General features: G+C 43.7%; 1 protein-coding gene across 13 annotated transcripts in view; it reads right to left on the bottom strand.

The window, feature by feature from the left end:
* Window positions 1-8,600: 8,600 nt before the first annotated feature.
* The window catches only part of RALGPS2 (Ral GEF with PH domain and SH3 binding motif 2), a 359,193-nt gene continuing 352,539 nt past the window's right edge, over window positions 8,601-15,254 (bottom strand). For all 13 annotated transcript variants that reach the window (XM_063939732.1, XM_063939731.1, XM_063939736.1 and 10 more), the window contains 2 exons: window positions 14,756-14,847; window positions 8,601-12,548 (listed from right to left, as the gene is read on the bottom strand). In XM_063939732.1, coding sequence (XP_063795802.1) covers window positions 12,519-12,548; window positions 14,756-14,847 — 122 coding nt within the window. In that variant the 3' untranslated portion in view covers window positions 8,601-12,518. The remainder of the gene's footprint in view (window positions 12,549-14,755; window positions 14,848-15,254) is intronic.

The raw sequence follows: 15,254 nt of genomic DNA, 5'->3' as shown, positions 1-15,254 counted from the left end.
AGCCATTGACCTCAAACACATTTCTCTATTAAGCCGAGGATTGTTTTTTAGGGCTACAATTTCATAGTTTAACGCTGCCTACTTTGGTGTTAGAATTTGCCCTGGGCTTTATCTATATACATTGTTATAGATTATAGCCCTTGGGATGAACACAATTGATGGAACATCCATGCTCTTAGTACCTGCAAGCTGTGGTCTGAACAGAATCCCATCTGGATCTTATTGCTAAATACTATCTATCCATGTACTCTCTCCTAAGTTTTACTGCCACTACTTTTAATATGTTTGCAACCATGCTTTGCAAAGTTGACAGAAGAGGGATACGCTTCAAAAGAAATGATCCATTCTAGCATCCTTTAGATCTCCTGAAGTAAAAAACCCATATCATTTATGTGGCATTTTTAGGCTAGAGCTAGTGAACTCTGTTATTGCAGAGCTTCCATAAATCTAGAATTGTGTGTTAACCTCAGTCGTATTTTCCTACAGTAAATATATTTAAATAGAAATCTGTTTTCTTCTGGCCAACAGGAACTCTGCAGATAATTTGACTAAGCAGCGTTTTTAGTCTTTTCTTTCATAAGGGGTAATTCCGACCTGATCGCACGCTGCAGTTTTTCGCAGCGAAGCTATCAGGTCACTACTGCGTATGTGTATGCACCGCAATGCGCAGGTGCTTTTCGTACGGCTACAAAGCAGATCATTGCTGTGCGATTTAACGAAGAATCCATTTGCACAGACGATCGCAAGGAGTTTGACAGGAAGAAGGCGTTTCTGGGTGCCAACTGACCATTTTCTGGGAGTGCCGTGGAAAACTCAGGTGTCTGATGTCAATTCCAGGACCTGACAGGATGAAGTAATCGCAGCGGCTGAGTAAGTTCAGAGCTACTCAGAAACTGACGCAAAAACATTTTGCACAGCTCCCCTGTACAAGCGATCGCACACTTGCTATGCTAAAATACACTCCCCCATAGGCGGCGACTATCTGATCGCAACGCTGCAAAAAACTGCAACCGTGCGATCAACTCGAAATGACCCCCATAGTCATTATGTCCTGAGTGTTTTGGAGTGTAGATAGACTACTGCTAGTACCCATTCATCTGGAGTTCTTGATGTCCACTCTTCTCAAAATCTTAGGAGACTACCTCCCAAATCCACCAGAAACATTTTGCTGACGAAATAGTGCATTTTGAACCTTTCTATCCCGTATGTTTTTATTACTGCTCAACACGCAGAGCCTTGGAAATTATTACAGAAGCCAATACAGACAGTATGCTATCCAATAAATAACAGGTTTTCATTATGAACCACGTTCAACCTTCCTATCCAGAAAACACACCCTCTACTTGGCAAGTAATTCTCTTCAGTAGTTTGGCTATAGCCACATATTTATTGGGGGTGTAATGGTTATTTATCCCTGCAGATTGTTTCTGTTAGACAGTCACAAGGTCTCTATTAACGTTCCTTTACTATGAGCTCTCAACTGACTGAAATATCTGATAGGTTGTTCTCAATCAGTTGAATTTCCAAATAAAAATGTATCAGTGTAACAGTGGTTCTCAAACTGTGTGCTCTCACACCCTGTGGTGCCTCAGGACACTTGCAGGGGTACCCTGAATTGGTGGTCCAGGACCAGGGGCAAACACAGGATTTCTAGAGGGGAGTTTCCAAATGCAGTCCACAATGTCCTGCTCTGCAAAACATTGGAGCAAGTGTGGGAGTCTTGGGGAGTGGTAGAAAAGCCTAGTACCAACCATGGACTTTAATATATACATTGGCATTTTTATACACTGTATAGTGTATTGAATACTTAAAAAGCCCATAATAAATAAATACACAAACATAATAGAACCAGGAAACAGAACTGCTCTTTCTTAGCACATTCTTTCACCTAATGGTAAGGTGCCTTTCTCTTCTTCCCGGCAGCTACTCTCTGGTCCAGTGCACTGATTGAGGGCTCTAATCCACACACACACAGCAAACTTGCTAGAAGACGCTGCTACCCCATGGCATGTGCAGCAGCTCTGCTCTGTCTCTTAAAATGCATGTTTTGGTGGCAGCTCTTGTAATAGTATCATATAATACTGCTAATGTGGTCATAATCTGAGAGGAGGTGGTTTCTGGGCAACCAGAAACCCCCCTGCACTTGCCTATGAAGACCAATTAAAATTATAGTCAATGTAATGGGCAAAACCAGTGCTGGGGGCTGTCACTCATATAACAGAATTTACCCACTTAACTGACGATTTTTCACCCTTCAAAACTGTTACTAACATTGTTTTTTTTAAATGTATTTTATTTAATAAAGTTTAAAAATAAGATTTTACTCACCGGTAAATCTATTTCTCGTAGTCCGTAGTGGATGCTGGGAACTCCGTAAGGACCATGGGGAATAGACGGGCTCCGCAGGAGACTGGGCACTCTAAAAGAAAGATTAGGTACTATCTGGTGTGCACTGGCTCCTCCCACTATGACCCTCCTCCAGATCTCAGTTAGGATACTGTGCCCGGAAGAGCTGACACAATAAGGAAGGATTTTGAATCCCGGGTAAGACTCATACCAGCCACACCAATCACACCGTATAACTCGTGATACTACACCCAGTTAACAGTATGAAATATAACTGAGCCTCTCAACAGATGGCTCAACAATAACCCTTAGTTAGGCAATAACTACATACAAGTATTGCAGACAATCCGCACTTGGGATGGGCGCCCAGCATCCACTACGGACTACGAGAAATAGATTTACCGGTGAGTAAAATCTTATTTTCTCTGACATCCTAGTGGATGCTGGGAACTCCGTAAGGACCATGGGGATTATACCAAAGCTCCCAAACGGGCGGGAGAGTGCGGATGACTCTGCAGCACCGAATGAGAGAACTCAAGGTCCTCCTCAGCCAGGGTATCAATTTTGTAGAATTTAGCAAACGTGTTTGCCCCTGACCAAGTTGCAGCTCGGCAAAATTGTAAAGCAGAGACCCCTCGGGCAGCCACCCAAGATGAGCCCACTTTCCTCATGGAATGGGCTTTTCCTGATTTAGGATGCGGCAATCCAGCCGCAGAATGCTCCAGCTGAATTGTGCTACAAATTCAGCGAGCAATAGTCTGCGTAGAAGCAGGAGCACCTATTTTGTTGGGTGCCTACAGGATAAAAAGCGAGTCAGTTTTCCTGACTCCAGCCGTCCTGGAAATATAAATTTTTAAGGCCCTGACTACGTCCAGTAACTTGGAATCTTCCAAGTCCCTAGTAGCCGCAGGCACTACAATAGGTTGGTTCAAGTGAAAAGCTGATACCACCTTAGGGAGAAACTGGGGACGAGTCCTCAATTCTGCCCTATCCATATGGAAAATCAGATAAGGGCTTTTACATGACAAAGCCGCCAATTCTGACACACGCCTGGCCGAAGCCAAGGCCAATAACATGACCACTTTCCACGTGAGATATTTCAAATCCACAGTTTTAAGTGGCTCAAACCAATGTGATTTTAAGAAACTCAACACCACGTTGAGATCCCAAGGTGCCACAGGAGGCACAAAAGGGGGCTGAATATGTAGCACTCCCTTTACAAATGTCTGAACTCCAGGCAGTGAAGCCAGTTCTTTCTGGAAGAAAATCGACAGAGCCGAAATCTGGACCTTAATGGAACCCAATTTTAGGCCCATAGTCACCCCTGACTGTAGGAAGTGCAGAAAACGACCCAGCTGAAATTCCTCTGTTGGGGCCTTCCTGGCCTCACACCACGCAACATTTTCGCCAAATACGGTGATAATGGTTTGCGGTTACTTCTTTCCTGGCTTTTATCAGCGTAGGAATGACTTCTTCCGGAATGCCCTTTTCCTTTAGGATCCGGAATTCAACCGCCATGCCGTCAAACGCAGCCACGGTAAGTCTTGGAACAGACAGGGCCCCTGCTGTAGCAGATCCTGTCTGAGCGGTAGAGGCCATGGGTCCTCTGATATCATTTCTTGAAGTTCTGGGTACCAAGCTCTTCTTGGCCCATCCGGAACCACGAGTATCGTTCTTACTCCTCGTTTTCTTATTATTCTCAGTACCTTTGGTATGAGAGGCAGAGGAGGGAATACATAAACCGACTGGTACACCCACGGTGTCACTAGAGCGTCCACAGCTATTGCCTGAGGGTCCCTTGACCTGGCGCAATATCTAGTTTTTTGTTTAGGCGGGACGCCATCATGTCCACCTGTGGCCTTTCCCAACGGTTTACCAACAGTTGGAAGACTTCTGGATGAAGTCCCCACTCTCCCGGGTGTAGGTCGTGTCTGCTGAGGAAGTCTGCTTTCCAGTTGTCCACTCCCGGAATGAACACTGCTGACAGTGCTAAGACGTGATTTTCCGCCCATCGGAGAATCCTTGTGGCTTCTGCCATCGCCATCTTGCTTCTTGTGCCGCCCTGTCGGTTTACATGGGCAACTGCCGTGATGTTGTCTGATTGGATCAGTACCGGCTGGTTTTGAAGCAGAGGCCTTGCCAGACTTAGGGCATTGTAAATGGCCCTCAGTTCCAGAATGTTTATGTGTAGGGACGACTCCTGACTTGACCAAAGCCCTTGGAAATTTCTTCCCTGTGTGACTGCCCCCCAGCCTCGAAGGCTGGCATCCGTGGTTACCAGGACCCAGTCCTGTATGCCGAATCTGCGGCCCTCTTGAAGATGAGCACTCTGCAGCCACCACAGTAGAGATAACCCTGTCTCCAAGGACCAGGGTATCAGCCGATGCATCTGAAGATGCGATCCCGACCACTTGTCCAAGAGGTCCCACTGAAAGGTTCTTGCATGGAACCTGCCGAATGGAATTTTGCTTCGTAAGAAGCTACCATTTTCCCCAGGACTCGTGTGCAGTGATGCACCGATACCTGTTTTGGTTTCAGGAGGTCTCTGACTAGAGATGACAGCTCCTTGGCTTTCTCCTGCGGGAGAAACACTTTTTTCTGTTCTGTGTCCAGAACCATCCCCAGGAACAGTAGGCGTGTGGTAGGAACCAGCTGTGACTTTGGAATGTATAGAATCCATCCGTGCTGTTGTAGCACTTCCCGAGATAGTGCTACTCCGACCAACAACTGCTCCTTGGACCTCGCCTTTATAAGGAGATCGTCCAAGTACGGGATAAGTAAAACTCCCTTTTTTCGAAGGAGTATCATCATTTCTGCCATTACCTTGGTAAAGACCCTCGGTGCCGTGGACAGTCCAAACGGCAGTGTTTGGAATTGGTAATGGCAATCCTGTACCACAAATCTGAGGTACTCCTGGTGAGGATGGTAAATGGGGACATGTAGGTAAGCATCCTTGATGTCCAGGGATACTATGTAATCCCCCTCCTCCAGGCTTGCAATAACCGCCCTGAGCGATTCCATCTTGAACTTGAATTTTTTTATGTATGTGTTCAAGGATTTCAAATTTAAAATGGGTCTCACCGAACCGTCCGGTTTCGGTACCACAAACAGTGTGGAATAGTAACCCCGTCCTTGTTGAAGTAGGGGCACCTTGACTATCACCTGCTGGGAATACAGCTTGTGAATTGCCTCTAGCACAGCCTCCCTGCCTGAGGGAGTTGTCGGCAAGGCAGATTTGAGGAAACGGCGGGGGGGGAGACGCCTCGAATTCCAGCTTGTACCCCTGAGATACTACTTGAAGGATCCAGGGATCCACCTGTGAGCGAGCCCACTGATCGCTGAAATTTTTGAGGCGGCCCCCCACCGTACCTGGCTACGCCTGTGGAGCCCCCGCGTCATGCGGTGGACTCAGAGGAAGCGGGGGAAGAATTTTGATTCTGGGAACTGGCTGACTGGTGCAGCTTTTTCCCTCTTCCCTCGTCTCTGTGCAGAAAGGAAGCGCCTTTGACCCGCTTGCTTTTCTGAAGCCGAAAGGACTGTACCTGATAATACAGTGCTTTCTTAGGCTGTGAGGAAACCTGAGGTAAAAAAATTTCTTCCCAGCTGTTGCTGTGGATACGAGGTCCCAGAGACCATCCCCAAACAATTCCTCACCCTTATAAGGCTCTATGTGCCTTTTAAAGTCAGCATCACCTGTCCAGTGTCGGGTCTCTAATACCCTCCTGACAGAATGGACATTGCATTAATTCTGGATGCCAGCCGGCAAAATATCCCTCTGTGCATCCCTCATATATAAGACGACGTCTTATGTTCGCAAAATAGTATCCCTGTTTGACAGGGTTACAGACCACGCTGCAGCAGCACTATCTGCAGGTCTCAGTCTAGTACCTGAGTGTGTAAATACAGACTTCAGGATAGCCTCCTGCTATTTATCAGCAGGTACCTTCAAAGTGGCCGTATCCTAAGACGGCAGTGCCACCTTTTTTGACAAACGTGTGAGCGCCTTATCCACCCTAGGGGATATCTCCCAGCGTAACTTATCCTCTGGCGGGAAAGGGTACGCCATCAGTAACTTTTTAGAAATTACCAGTTTCTTATCGGGGGAACCCACGCTTTTTCACACTTCATTCACTCATTTGATGGGGGAACAAAACACTGCCTGCTTTTTCTCCCCAAACATAAAACCCTTTTTTAGTGGTACTTGGGTTAATGTCAGAAATGTGTAACACATTTTTTATTGCCGGGATCATGTAACGGATGTTCCTAGTGGATTGTGTATATGTCTCAACCTCGTCGACACTGGAGTCAGACTCCGTGTCGACATCTGTGTCTGCCATCTGAGGGAGCGGGCGTTTTTGAGCCCCTGATGGCCTTTGAGACGCCTGGACAGGCGCGGGCTGAGAAGCCTCCTCATCAAACATGTCGACACAGCCGCACCGACACACCGCACACACACACACAGGGAATGCTCTGACTGAGGACAGGACCCCACACAGCCCTTTTGGGAGACAGAGAGAGAGTATGCCAGCACACACCAGAGCACTATATAATTTTGGGATTAACACTATATTGAGTGAATTTTTCCCAATAGCTGCTTGTATATACAATATTGCGCCTAAATTTTGTGCCCCCCCCCTCTCTTTTTAACCCTTTGAGCCTGAAAACTACAAGGGAGAGCCTGGGGAGCTGTCTTCCAGCTGCACTGTGAAGAGAAAATGGCGCCAGTGTGCTGAGGGAGAAGCCCCGCCCCTTTTTCAACTGACTTTCTCCTGCTTTTTCTGGAATACTGGCAGGGGTAATTTTACATCTATATAGCCTCTAGGACTATATATGATGTAGATTTGCCAGCCAAGGTGTCATATATTGCCCTCAGGGCGCCCCCCCCAGCGCCCTGCACCCTCAGTGACCGGAGTGTGAAGTGTGCATGAGGAGCAATGGTGCACAGCTGCAGTGCTGTGCGCTACCTTGGTGAAGACCGAAGTCTTCTGCCGCCGATTTTCCGGACCTCTTCTTGCTTCTGGCTCTGTAAGGGGGACGGCGGCGCGGCTCCGGGAACGAACACCAAGGCCAGTTCCATGCGGTCGATCCCTCTGGAGCTAATGGTGTCCAGTAGCCTAAGAAGCCCAAGCTAGCTGCAAGCAGGTAGGTTCGCTTCTTCTCCCCTTAGTCCCTCGATGCAGTGAGCCTATTGCCAGCAGGTCTCACTGTAAAATAAAAAACCTAAAATAAACTTTCTTTCTAGGAGCTCAGGAGAGCCCCTAGTGTGCATCCAGCTCGGCCGGGCACAGAAATCTAACTGAGATCTGGAGGAGGGTCATAGTGGGAGGAGCCAGTGCACACCAGATAGTACCTAATCTTTCTTTTAGAGTGCCCAGTCTCCTGCGGAGCCCGTCTATTCCCCATGGTCCTTACGGAGTTCCCAGCATCCACTAGGACGTCAGAGAAAAGTATTTTTCTAAATATTTAAACATTATATTATGCAGATCTGCAGAATGGATCTCCTCATCAAAAATGGGGGGCAGGGTGGGATGGCGCAGTCGCATGAAATCTGACCATGCCAGTTAAGTGGTTAATTAATTGAATATTTCTTTCTAAATTTCTCAATAAGAAACTTTTGGCCTAGGGGTGCTGTGAATAAAATGCTAATACTCTAGGGTGTCGTGATTCAAAAAGGTTTGCGAATCACTGGCTTATAAGCAACCTTTAGCCCCTGATTGACACAATCATTCTTTTAACACAACACTCAGCCAAAGCCACTTTCATCTATTCCACCAACTCCCCTCTGTGAGGTTCTAATACCAAACTCCAGTTTATTTGCATACACACACAGAAAACCATTACCTTGTGGATGTTCTGCTCCTTGCTAAAATTTGATCTTTCCTGGGCTTATAAAGCTCACATCATTCGTTGGGGTTAAGGTAGTGGCGCTTGACTTCGCACATTGTACCCACAATGCTCCAGCTTGCTGGTGCCTGCTCACAGATGAAGCTCAATGGAGGACAGCGTTATTCAGATAAAGGCAAACTGACAAACAATGAAATCACCAGCTATTCTCTCAGGAGAACCGCCTTGAGTAAAAGCTTTGATCGACATCAGACTTGGCTACTAAAGGGTTAGTGGCTGAGTGTAATAAGATTTGCCTATACGGAGCAGTGCAGCCCACTACACACATGCGGAACAGCAGGGTCACACAAGAGTACCTTCCTGAACTGACATGTATCTAAAAACAGTAAAAGTAAATAGACACAAAAAGGAGCAGTATGAAGTTTTTTTATTATTTTCAGTAGGAAACAAGGATCTCAGGACAGTGTATTTTAAACACACACATTCTTAAAAAGTGCTCACACACAATTATTGAAACAAAATGTTAAGATGAGGACTTGCACATCACTGCGAGAGGTCATAATGCAGAATCCTCTTGTCAAACAACTGTGAGGGGACACTAACACCTTAACGGGCGATAAGCCTGAATAATGCAGCAATGAGTTTATACTAGAGATTAGCAGGTTCGGTTTTACTCTGATTTACTCGGGTATTTCGGGTTTTGCTTATTGACTATCCAAAACGCGTGACATCCGTGATCCAATAAGATGCCGTTTCGAGCCCCGAGTAAATCCGAGTAAAACCGAACCCGTACATCTCTAGTTTATACCGATGTCTACCAGTGTGCAATCACATTTAGTTGTGCACCTCTTGTCCATATTTGCAGTTTCCCTGAGACAGGAAACATTTAACTGCAAAATTGGGACTTCCGTTACCTAAAACTGCAATGGTTGTTCTACAGTCTGGCTATCATTGCATGAATGTCATCATTAGGCATTTTATTATTTATAAGCCATTATGTTACTGCAAAAAAATTCAAACCAGTCATTGAATGACAGTCACTACATATAAAATACTGGTTAAGGCACTGGTGTTTACCAGGTTTTCTCCTGTCAACCAGATGGAGCAAGCTCAATGCTTTGTAGCATGGTCACTGCCTGCTCCTGCCAAATGAATGTTTTAGTATTAGGTCCCTACTGTTCCTTTTCCAGCAAAGTTGCACATTTAACAGCCCCACACAATATTCTATTTTCTCAGTCACATGAGTATTCACAGATTGTGCTGCCTTGATCTGATTTTTTTTATATTCATATCTTCTTAATGACAACAAGGAGATTTGTAAATCCCTTATGGCTGAAATACAGAGCTTTGACATCCTGGAGGATGATTGGTTAACGTTGTTCCTGAGAGAAAACTAGTCAGAACAGGTCTGAGTGCTGAAAGCTGGCTCCCAGCCTTGTAAAAATTGGTCAGGGCTGGGAATGGGGTCTGTAAAAACCAATTAGTTTCTTTGCAAACTCCCTTAAATGATAATTCCACCACAAGCTAAAAATTTAATTTTTGGGTGGAATTAGGCAAGAGAAATGAAACCACAGAATCATGCTTATCTGCTCTCCCTGATTCTGACATCGAGTTGCAATGGCCCCTGAATGAAAAAGAAACTTGTGCGCTAAGGACTTAGAGGGGTATGCAATTAGCTCTGATCATTTCGGAGCTGTTGAATTCGACTCCATCGGTATTCAATTGCGGGCCGTTTTCGCCTGTTTTTAAGGCATTTTTGCCAATGCCTTTTCACCTTTTTGTTTTAAGTGAAAAGGCATTGGTGAAAATGCGGTCTGTTTTCACCAAAATGCCTCAAAATTGGTTAAAACAGGCCGCATTTTCACCGGTGCGAAAACACATAGATCCGCCGATCCACATGTTTTTTGATCCTGCCGAATGTTTGGTCTACGCTATTGCACAGGACAAATCCCCATTCGCCTTAAAAATAGCGAAAAGCTCAGTTTTTTTCACCTAGGCAAAAAAACAAAAAAAAAACAACAAAAAATCAAAAACAAACTGAGCTAATTGCATACCCCTATTAGACAACTAGGGTAACATAAAAATTGCCTGATGGAGAGGGGAAGCTGTTGCTCAAGACTGTTAGGCACAGCATGGGAGTCACTGGGAATACAGGATTGGGCATCTGCAGAAATTATTTTGCATTCATTTTGATAAAACAGCACTTACAATTGATGTATTTCTACCACATAACTGATTTGCAAATCATCTTATTGTGCTTGTATAATATGAACTGAAAATAAATTGGTGCCCCTTTATCAGCATCAGAGGTTTAAAGACAACACAACAATGACCTGCTTTCATATGACGTACATATCAACATAGCATAGCTGACATTAGCTGGTACAGAAATCACTCCAAACCACGTACACAGTCTTAAATAGGACACTTGCTCTGAAACCCACATTGTACCAGTAACCTGCACAGTGTGTTTAGTAGCTTGTGAATAAAAAATAAATCTTGGAAATAAACAAAATGTGCAAAGTAAAAAAAGGTAGTGTTTGCTTCAGTCACTTCTCAAAAAACTGTGATGAACCAGCAAAATATATACAACTATTAACAAATGTACAAAGAAAAAAAAAATCTGTGTTCTCTTAGTAAATTCTGTGAAATATGAAAAGAATGACAAAAGTATATATACGGTACATGGCTCAGGATTTAAGGTGGGTAGGATTCCGCATAGCTTGTTACACATATACCAGCACAAGTCCCACACATTGAAACCACTATTCTACATATTTTAATGTACGTATGGGACAGCTTATGGCTTGTAAACACATTTAATGTTCTGTTACCGTAAGAGAGAATTACCTGCATATAGAGATGAGTATACAGTGATTTTAAGGCAGTTGTACACTATAAATTTCACACTTGTAATACTTAAAGGCAACCTAAGCACCTTGAAAATACATGTGATGGTGTAAAGAATGGGAAGCGACAGATGTATTGTACGAATTGGTATCACAAGCTTGTGAAATTTAAATTATGCTCTATTGTAAAACAGTATTTCAATGTAAACATAAATGTACTAAAAAAAACAAAAAACAAATAAATAAAATAAACACAGGTTCTCTAAACAATATATGTATAAACAACTAAAAACAAAAGTTGTTGGTATCTTCAAGGAGTGCGGCTGATTCAATGATACAAACCCGTTAAGATGACAGGTCCTTCGATAAAACGGAGAGCTTAAAGTACTCCCCATAAGCAAAGCGATCTGTTGTATGAATGCCGCCCCAGCGGCTGTTGTACGCTCACACACCCTGGATTATACCAGGCTAAACCGAACTAAGAGACTGAAGCAAACACTCCTCAACAGTGGACGTATAACAGACTCTACATAGACCGCATAATGTGATTACCAAGGGAAACGTCCACTGGGCTGGACACCACACTAAGGAACATTAAAAAACAAAAGTATTAAAACTAAAGGAGGAATAAAACTATTAAAAACTGAGTAATACTGCTGGCTTGTGGGACATTGCAGACGCTCCCTGTAAATGAATTCATTATTAATAACGGTAGCAGGATAGTAGCCTGTATATAATACACCTGTAACGTTTTCCTGCCCAGAGCAACAGACTGTGACCTAGGTCCCCTTCACAGACACCACCTAAACCTTGCCCAAGCCTAGCCTACGGCAGCGTAACCATACCGTAACCCTGTCCTTTCTACAGGTTTCTTTACTGCTTTCTAATGTTGATTTTCCTACAGAAAACCCAACTTGTGTGTCTATATATACCTACTATAAAAAACAATCCCTAAAGGTCCAACACTTCTTTTCCCATAAACAGTGAGTTTGACAATTAAAAAAAGCTAAACAAAAAAACCAGTCACAGATACAGTCATCGGACGCCGCTCAGACACACGCACACACACTATTTGGTGTTACATTTCAACACTCACAACTTTTTTTTAGTTTGTCTTTAAGGCAGTGGTTTGCACAGATTGGTTCAGTGAACAATTAAGGAAAAAAAACCAAGAAACTGTAAATATATGTACATAGGCTATCTCAATGTGAGGTCCATGGCTGCTCCGGTCCACACTTGTAGGGGTGCGCGTTGTCCACTGCGGGAGTGATGACGGATGTGGCAATGCACAGAGGCGCAGTCCTTCTCCTCTTCACTGTCAGTGCTAAAAAAAATCGGTTTTGTTCATTGCTTTAAGGTGCTGTTGCCCACAGAAGGGAGAGAGGAGTCTTGCAAACATGTGTAGGAGCCATTCAACAAGCCCCTGAAGGTCTGTCACACACTTAGTCGCCACATGTCTCTAATAAAACACTGGGTCTGTCACTCAAAGGTCATCAGGTTGGCAGGTACCTATTTGAGGAAACAAAACACAATTTAAGACACAGTATCATGTGACTGGCCACGATCAGGCTACATTGCTGGGAATCTGGATATGATAAACGCTTCTTAATAAATAGCCCCTGAAAGAGCGTAACATACATATACTGTGTATGAAAGTCATTCATCTATTGAGTCCAACCACAAAATGGGAAACACTACACAACAACCCTGCAACAAATGTACACAATGTGTCGGGAAGCATACCAGCATGTCAGGTCTGGGGTAAGGCCTTGCGCACAACTCCCCTAAATCCTCATGCCAATGCATCAGTCCCCCGTGTGTCCACTGGCACTTGACATGGGAAAGACTTCTGTTTATTAGCTTTAAAGCGATGTATGGATACTACACTCACTGCAGGTCCCCCAACATAATGATAACACCATGAGAAACACGTCTGGTATTGATGCTGCTACCAGGAAGCGTTCACGGCCTCTCCTAAGCTTTGCATTTGAGCCGCTGGCCAAAGCTATTTAATGAAACCTAACATCTCATGAGCAAAGGTGCCGAAAGGGAATACAAAGACTCCTTATTTGCTGATGATTTGCTACTTATGGACACCAAACCCATTAATTTCATCCCCAACCTGCTCTTTGGGGTATAGTTACTAAGTCAATTGTTCTGGCTGATGTCTTTTTGTTGAAAATGCATCTTAATTGCAACGCAATGCGACTAGGACGCACAAGGAGTGCGCGAATGAATGTGATATATGACACTTGTATATTGTGTGCGTCTGAGTCTCCAAACCTGTACAGGAAGTGCTACAATGTAGCAGCCACAGCTTTTTCCAATACAAGTTCTGCTCCATATACAGACTCAGTCACACACAATATACAAGTGTCATAATTAATCAGCAGAGTCTCCCGGTGTAGCCTAGTCACATAGAAATGCAACACATTTTCAGCAAAAAAAGATGCCCAACATTAGCAGAGTTGCATTGAACTTGGCAGCTCACTCACGCGAGGCATCTCGCACTGTGTGGAAGACACAAATGGTGATAACACTTATTGAGATACAAAGTACATTACTACACTATGTTTGTACATTATATGTATAGCGCGACCAATCACACAGCAGTACATTTGCTCAGGAGAAGTGCCAAAGTAGGTGTGCTGCATCATATCGGTGTAAGAATCTTCTGTTTATCTACAGGCTGATGAACTCGGTCATTGCTGCACTGTTATAAATCCAATTGTTCCTGTAAATCTTTCAGGGCAGCCAGGACTACACAGCTCCCATATTACTGCAGAGTCTCTGCACCACCTCTGTGAGTCCAGACTGAGAATGATGCACTGGAACCTTATCATCTAAAGTCCTTTTTACGATGAGTTTAGCTCCCATGTCAGAAATTCATCTCTGTTGTGTAATATTCTGCATTATGATGTTCCCGACTCATGTCATTTCAGTAGTAGTACAGTGCATTAATAGGTTAGCTTTGATTAGAAGATGCTGCTAACATGATTACTGCATACATCAATTTGCAAATCAAAGCTACCAAGCATGTCCATGTATTGGTGTATCTTATACATGTAGTTACATAAATCTTTACATAATCAATCTGAAAAAAAAAATCACAATTTACAAATACAGTAATAAAGTGCTGTTCTGAGAAGATAAAACAATCGCAAGCAGCCATGCACAACCTTATTCAGCCTAACGGTCAGTAACACAACTGGGGTTGGAACGCAGGGTGGTTGGGCCTGATTCATATTTGTGGTGTCCGCACCCTGGACTTATACTGATGCCCTTATTTATCAATGAGTGATAAATTTCACTGTGAGTGATAAATTGCACCAGCCAATCAGCTCTTAACTGTAATTTTTCAAACACAGCCTGTGACATAGAAGTTAGGAGCTGATTGGCTGGTGCAATTTATCACTCACAGTGAAATTTATCACTCATTGATAAATAAGGGCATTAGTATTAGGGACCTCCAGTAATAGAGACGCCTTAAAGTGACCTGGAGGCTTATCATATTTTTTGCAAAATATATGTAACCAAGATCTCTAAATTTTCTAATACCACATAGTGTACAAGTATTGTTACCAATAGCCCTTAGGGTGCGTGGGAAAACCCTTTTTCTTTTTTCTGGTTTAAGATAAAACAAATCACAAGCAGCTGTACACAACCTTATTCAGCCTAACGGTCAGTAACACAACTGGGGATAGAACGCCCCTCACCTGTTGCCTGTTGCTTTGGCAGGCCGCACTAAGATGTTTGAACCACAGCAAGGCATTCGCCCGATTCCCAGCTTGGAATTTATAAGAGTTTCCTAAGGGATGGAAGAAACAACACAACACAACATATTATTATTATCTCTTTGTGTGTTAATAAGAATACCACTGATAAAAATCACAAAGAATACTGACAGCTTGCAGTGGATCCCAAATCCTCAGACAAATGGATCTATGAATATTTTATATGACTGAAGGCACAGTCATTGACATTCAAATAATTTTTAATGCATATAAATGAGAAGTGTAATAGCTTCCATTAGTAAAGGTTCCGCCAGGCCATGATATGATATTAATGAAGCTATAAATGACGTTAGCTCATATGTCAGGGCCTACTCTACATTGTACACCCATTCAATCACGTTTGAAACATCAGTGTTTGATTGCATTACAAATCATGTATCTGGAACAAGGTGATCACGGGCTGTCAAGTTCTTATAAATCT

Source organism: Pseudophryne corroboree, chromosome 9 (assembly GCF_028390025.1).
Source record: "Pseudophryne corroboree isolate aPseCor3 chromosome 9, aPseCor3.hap2, whole genome shotgun sequence".
NCBI lineage: Eukaryota > Metazoa > Chordata > Amphibia > Anura > Myobatrachidae > Pseudophryne > Pseudophryne corroboree.
Note: the sequence above shows the minus strand (reverse complement) of the source record. Positions and strands in the feature narration are given on the sequence as shown.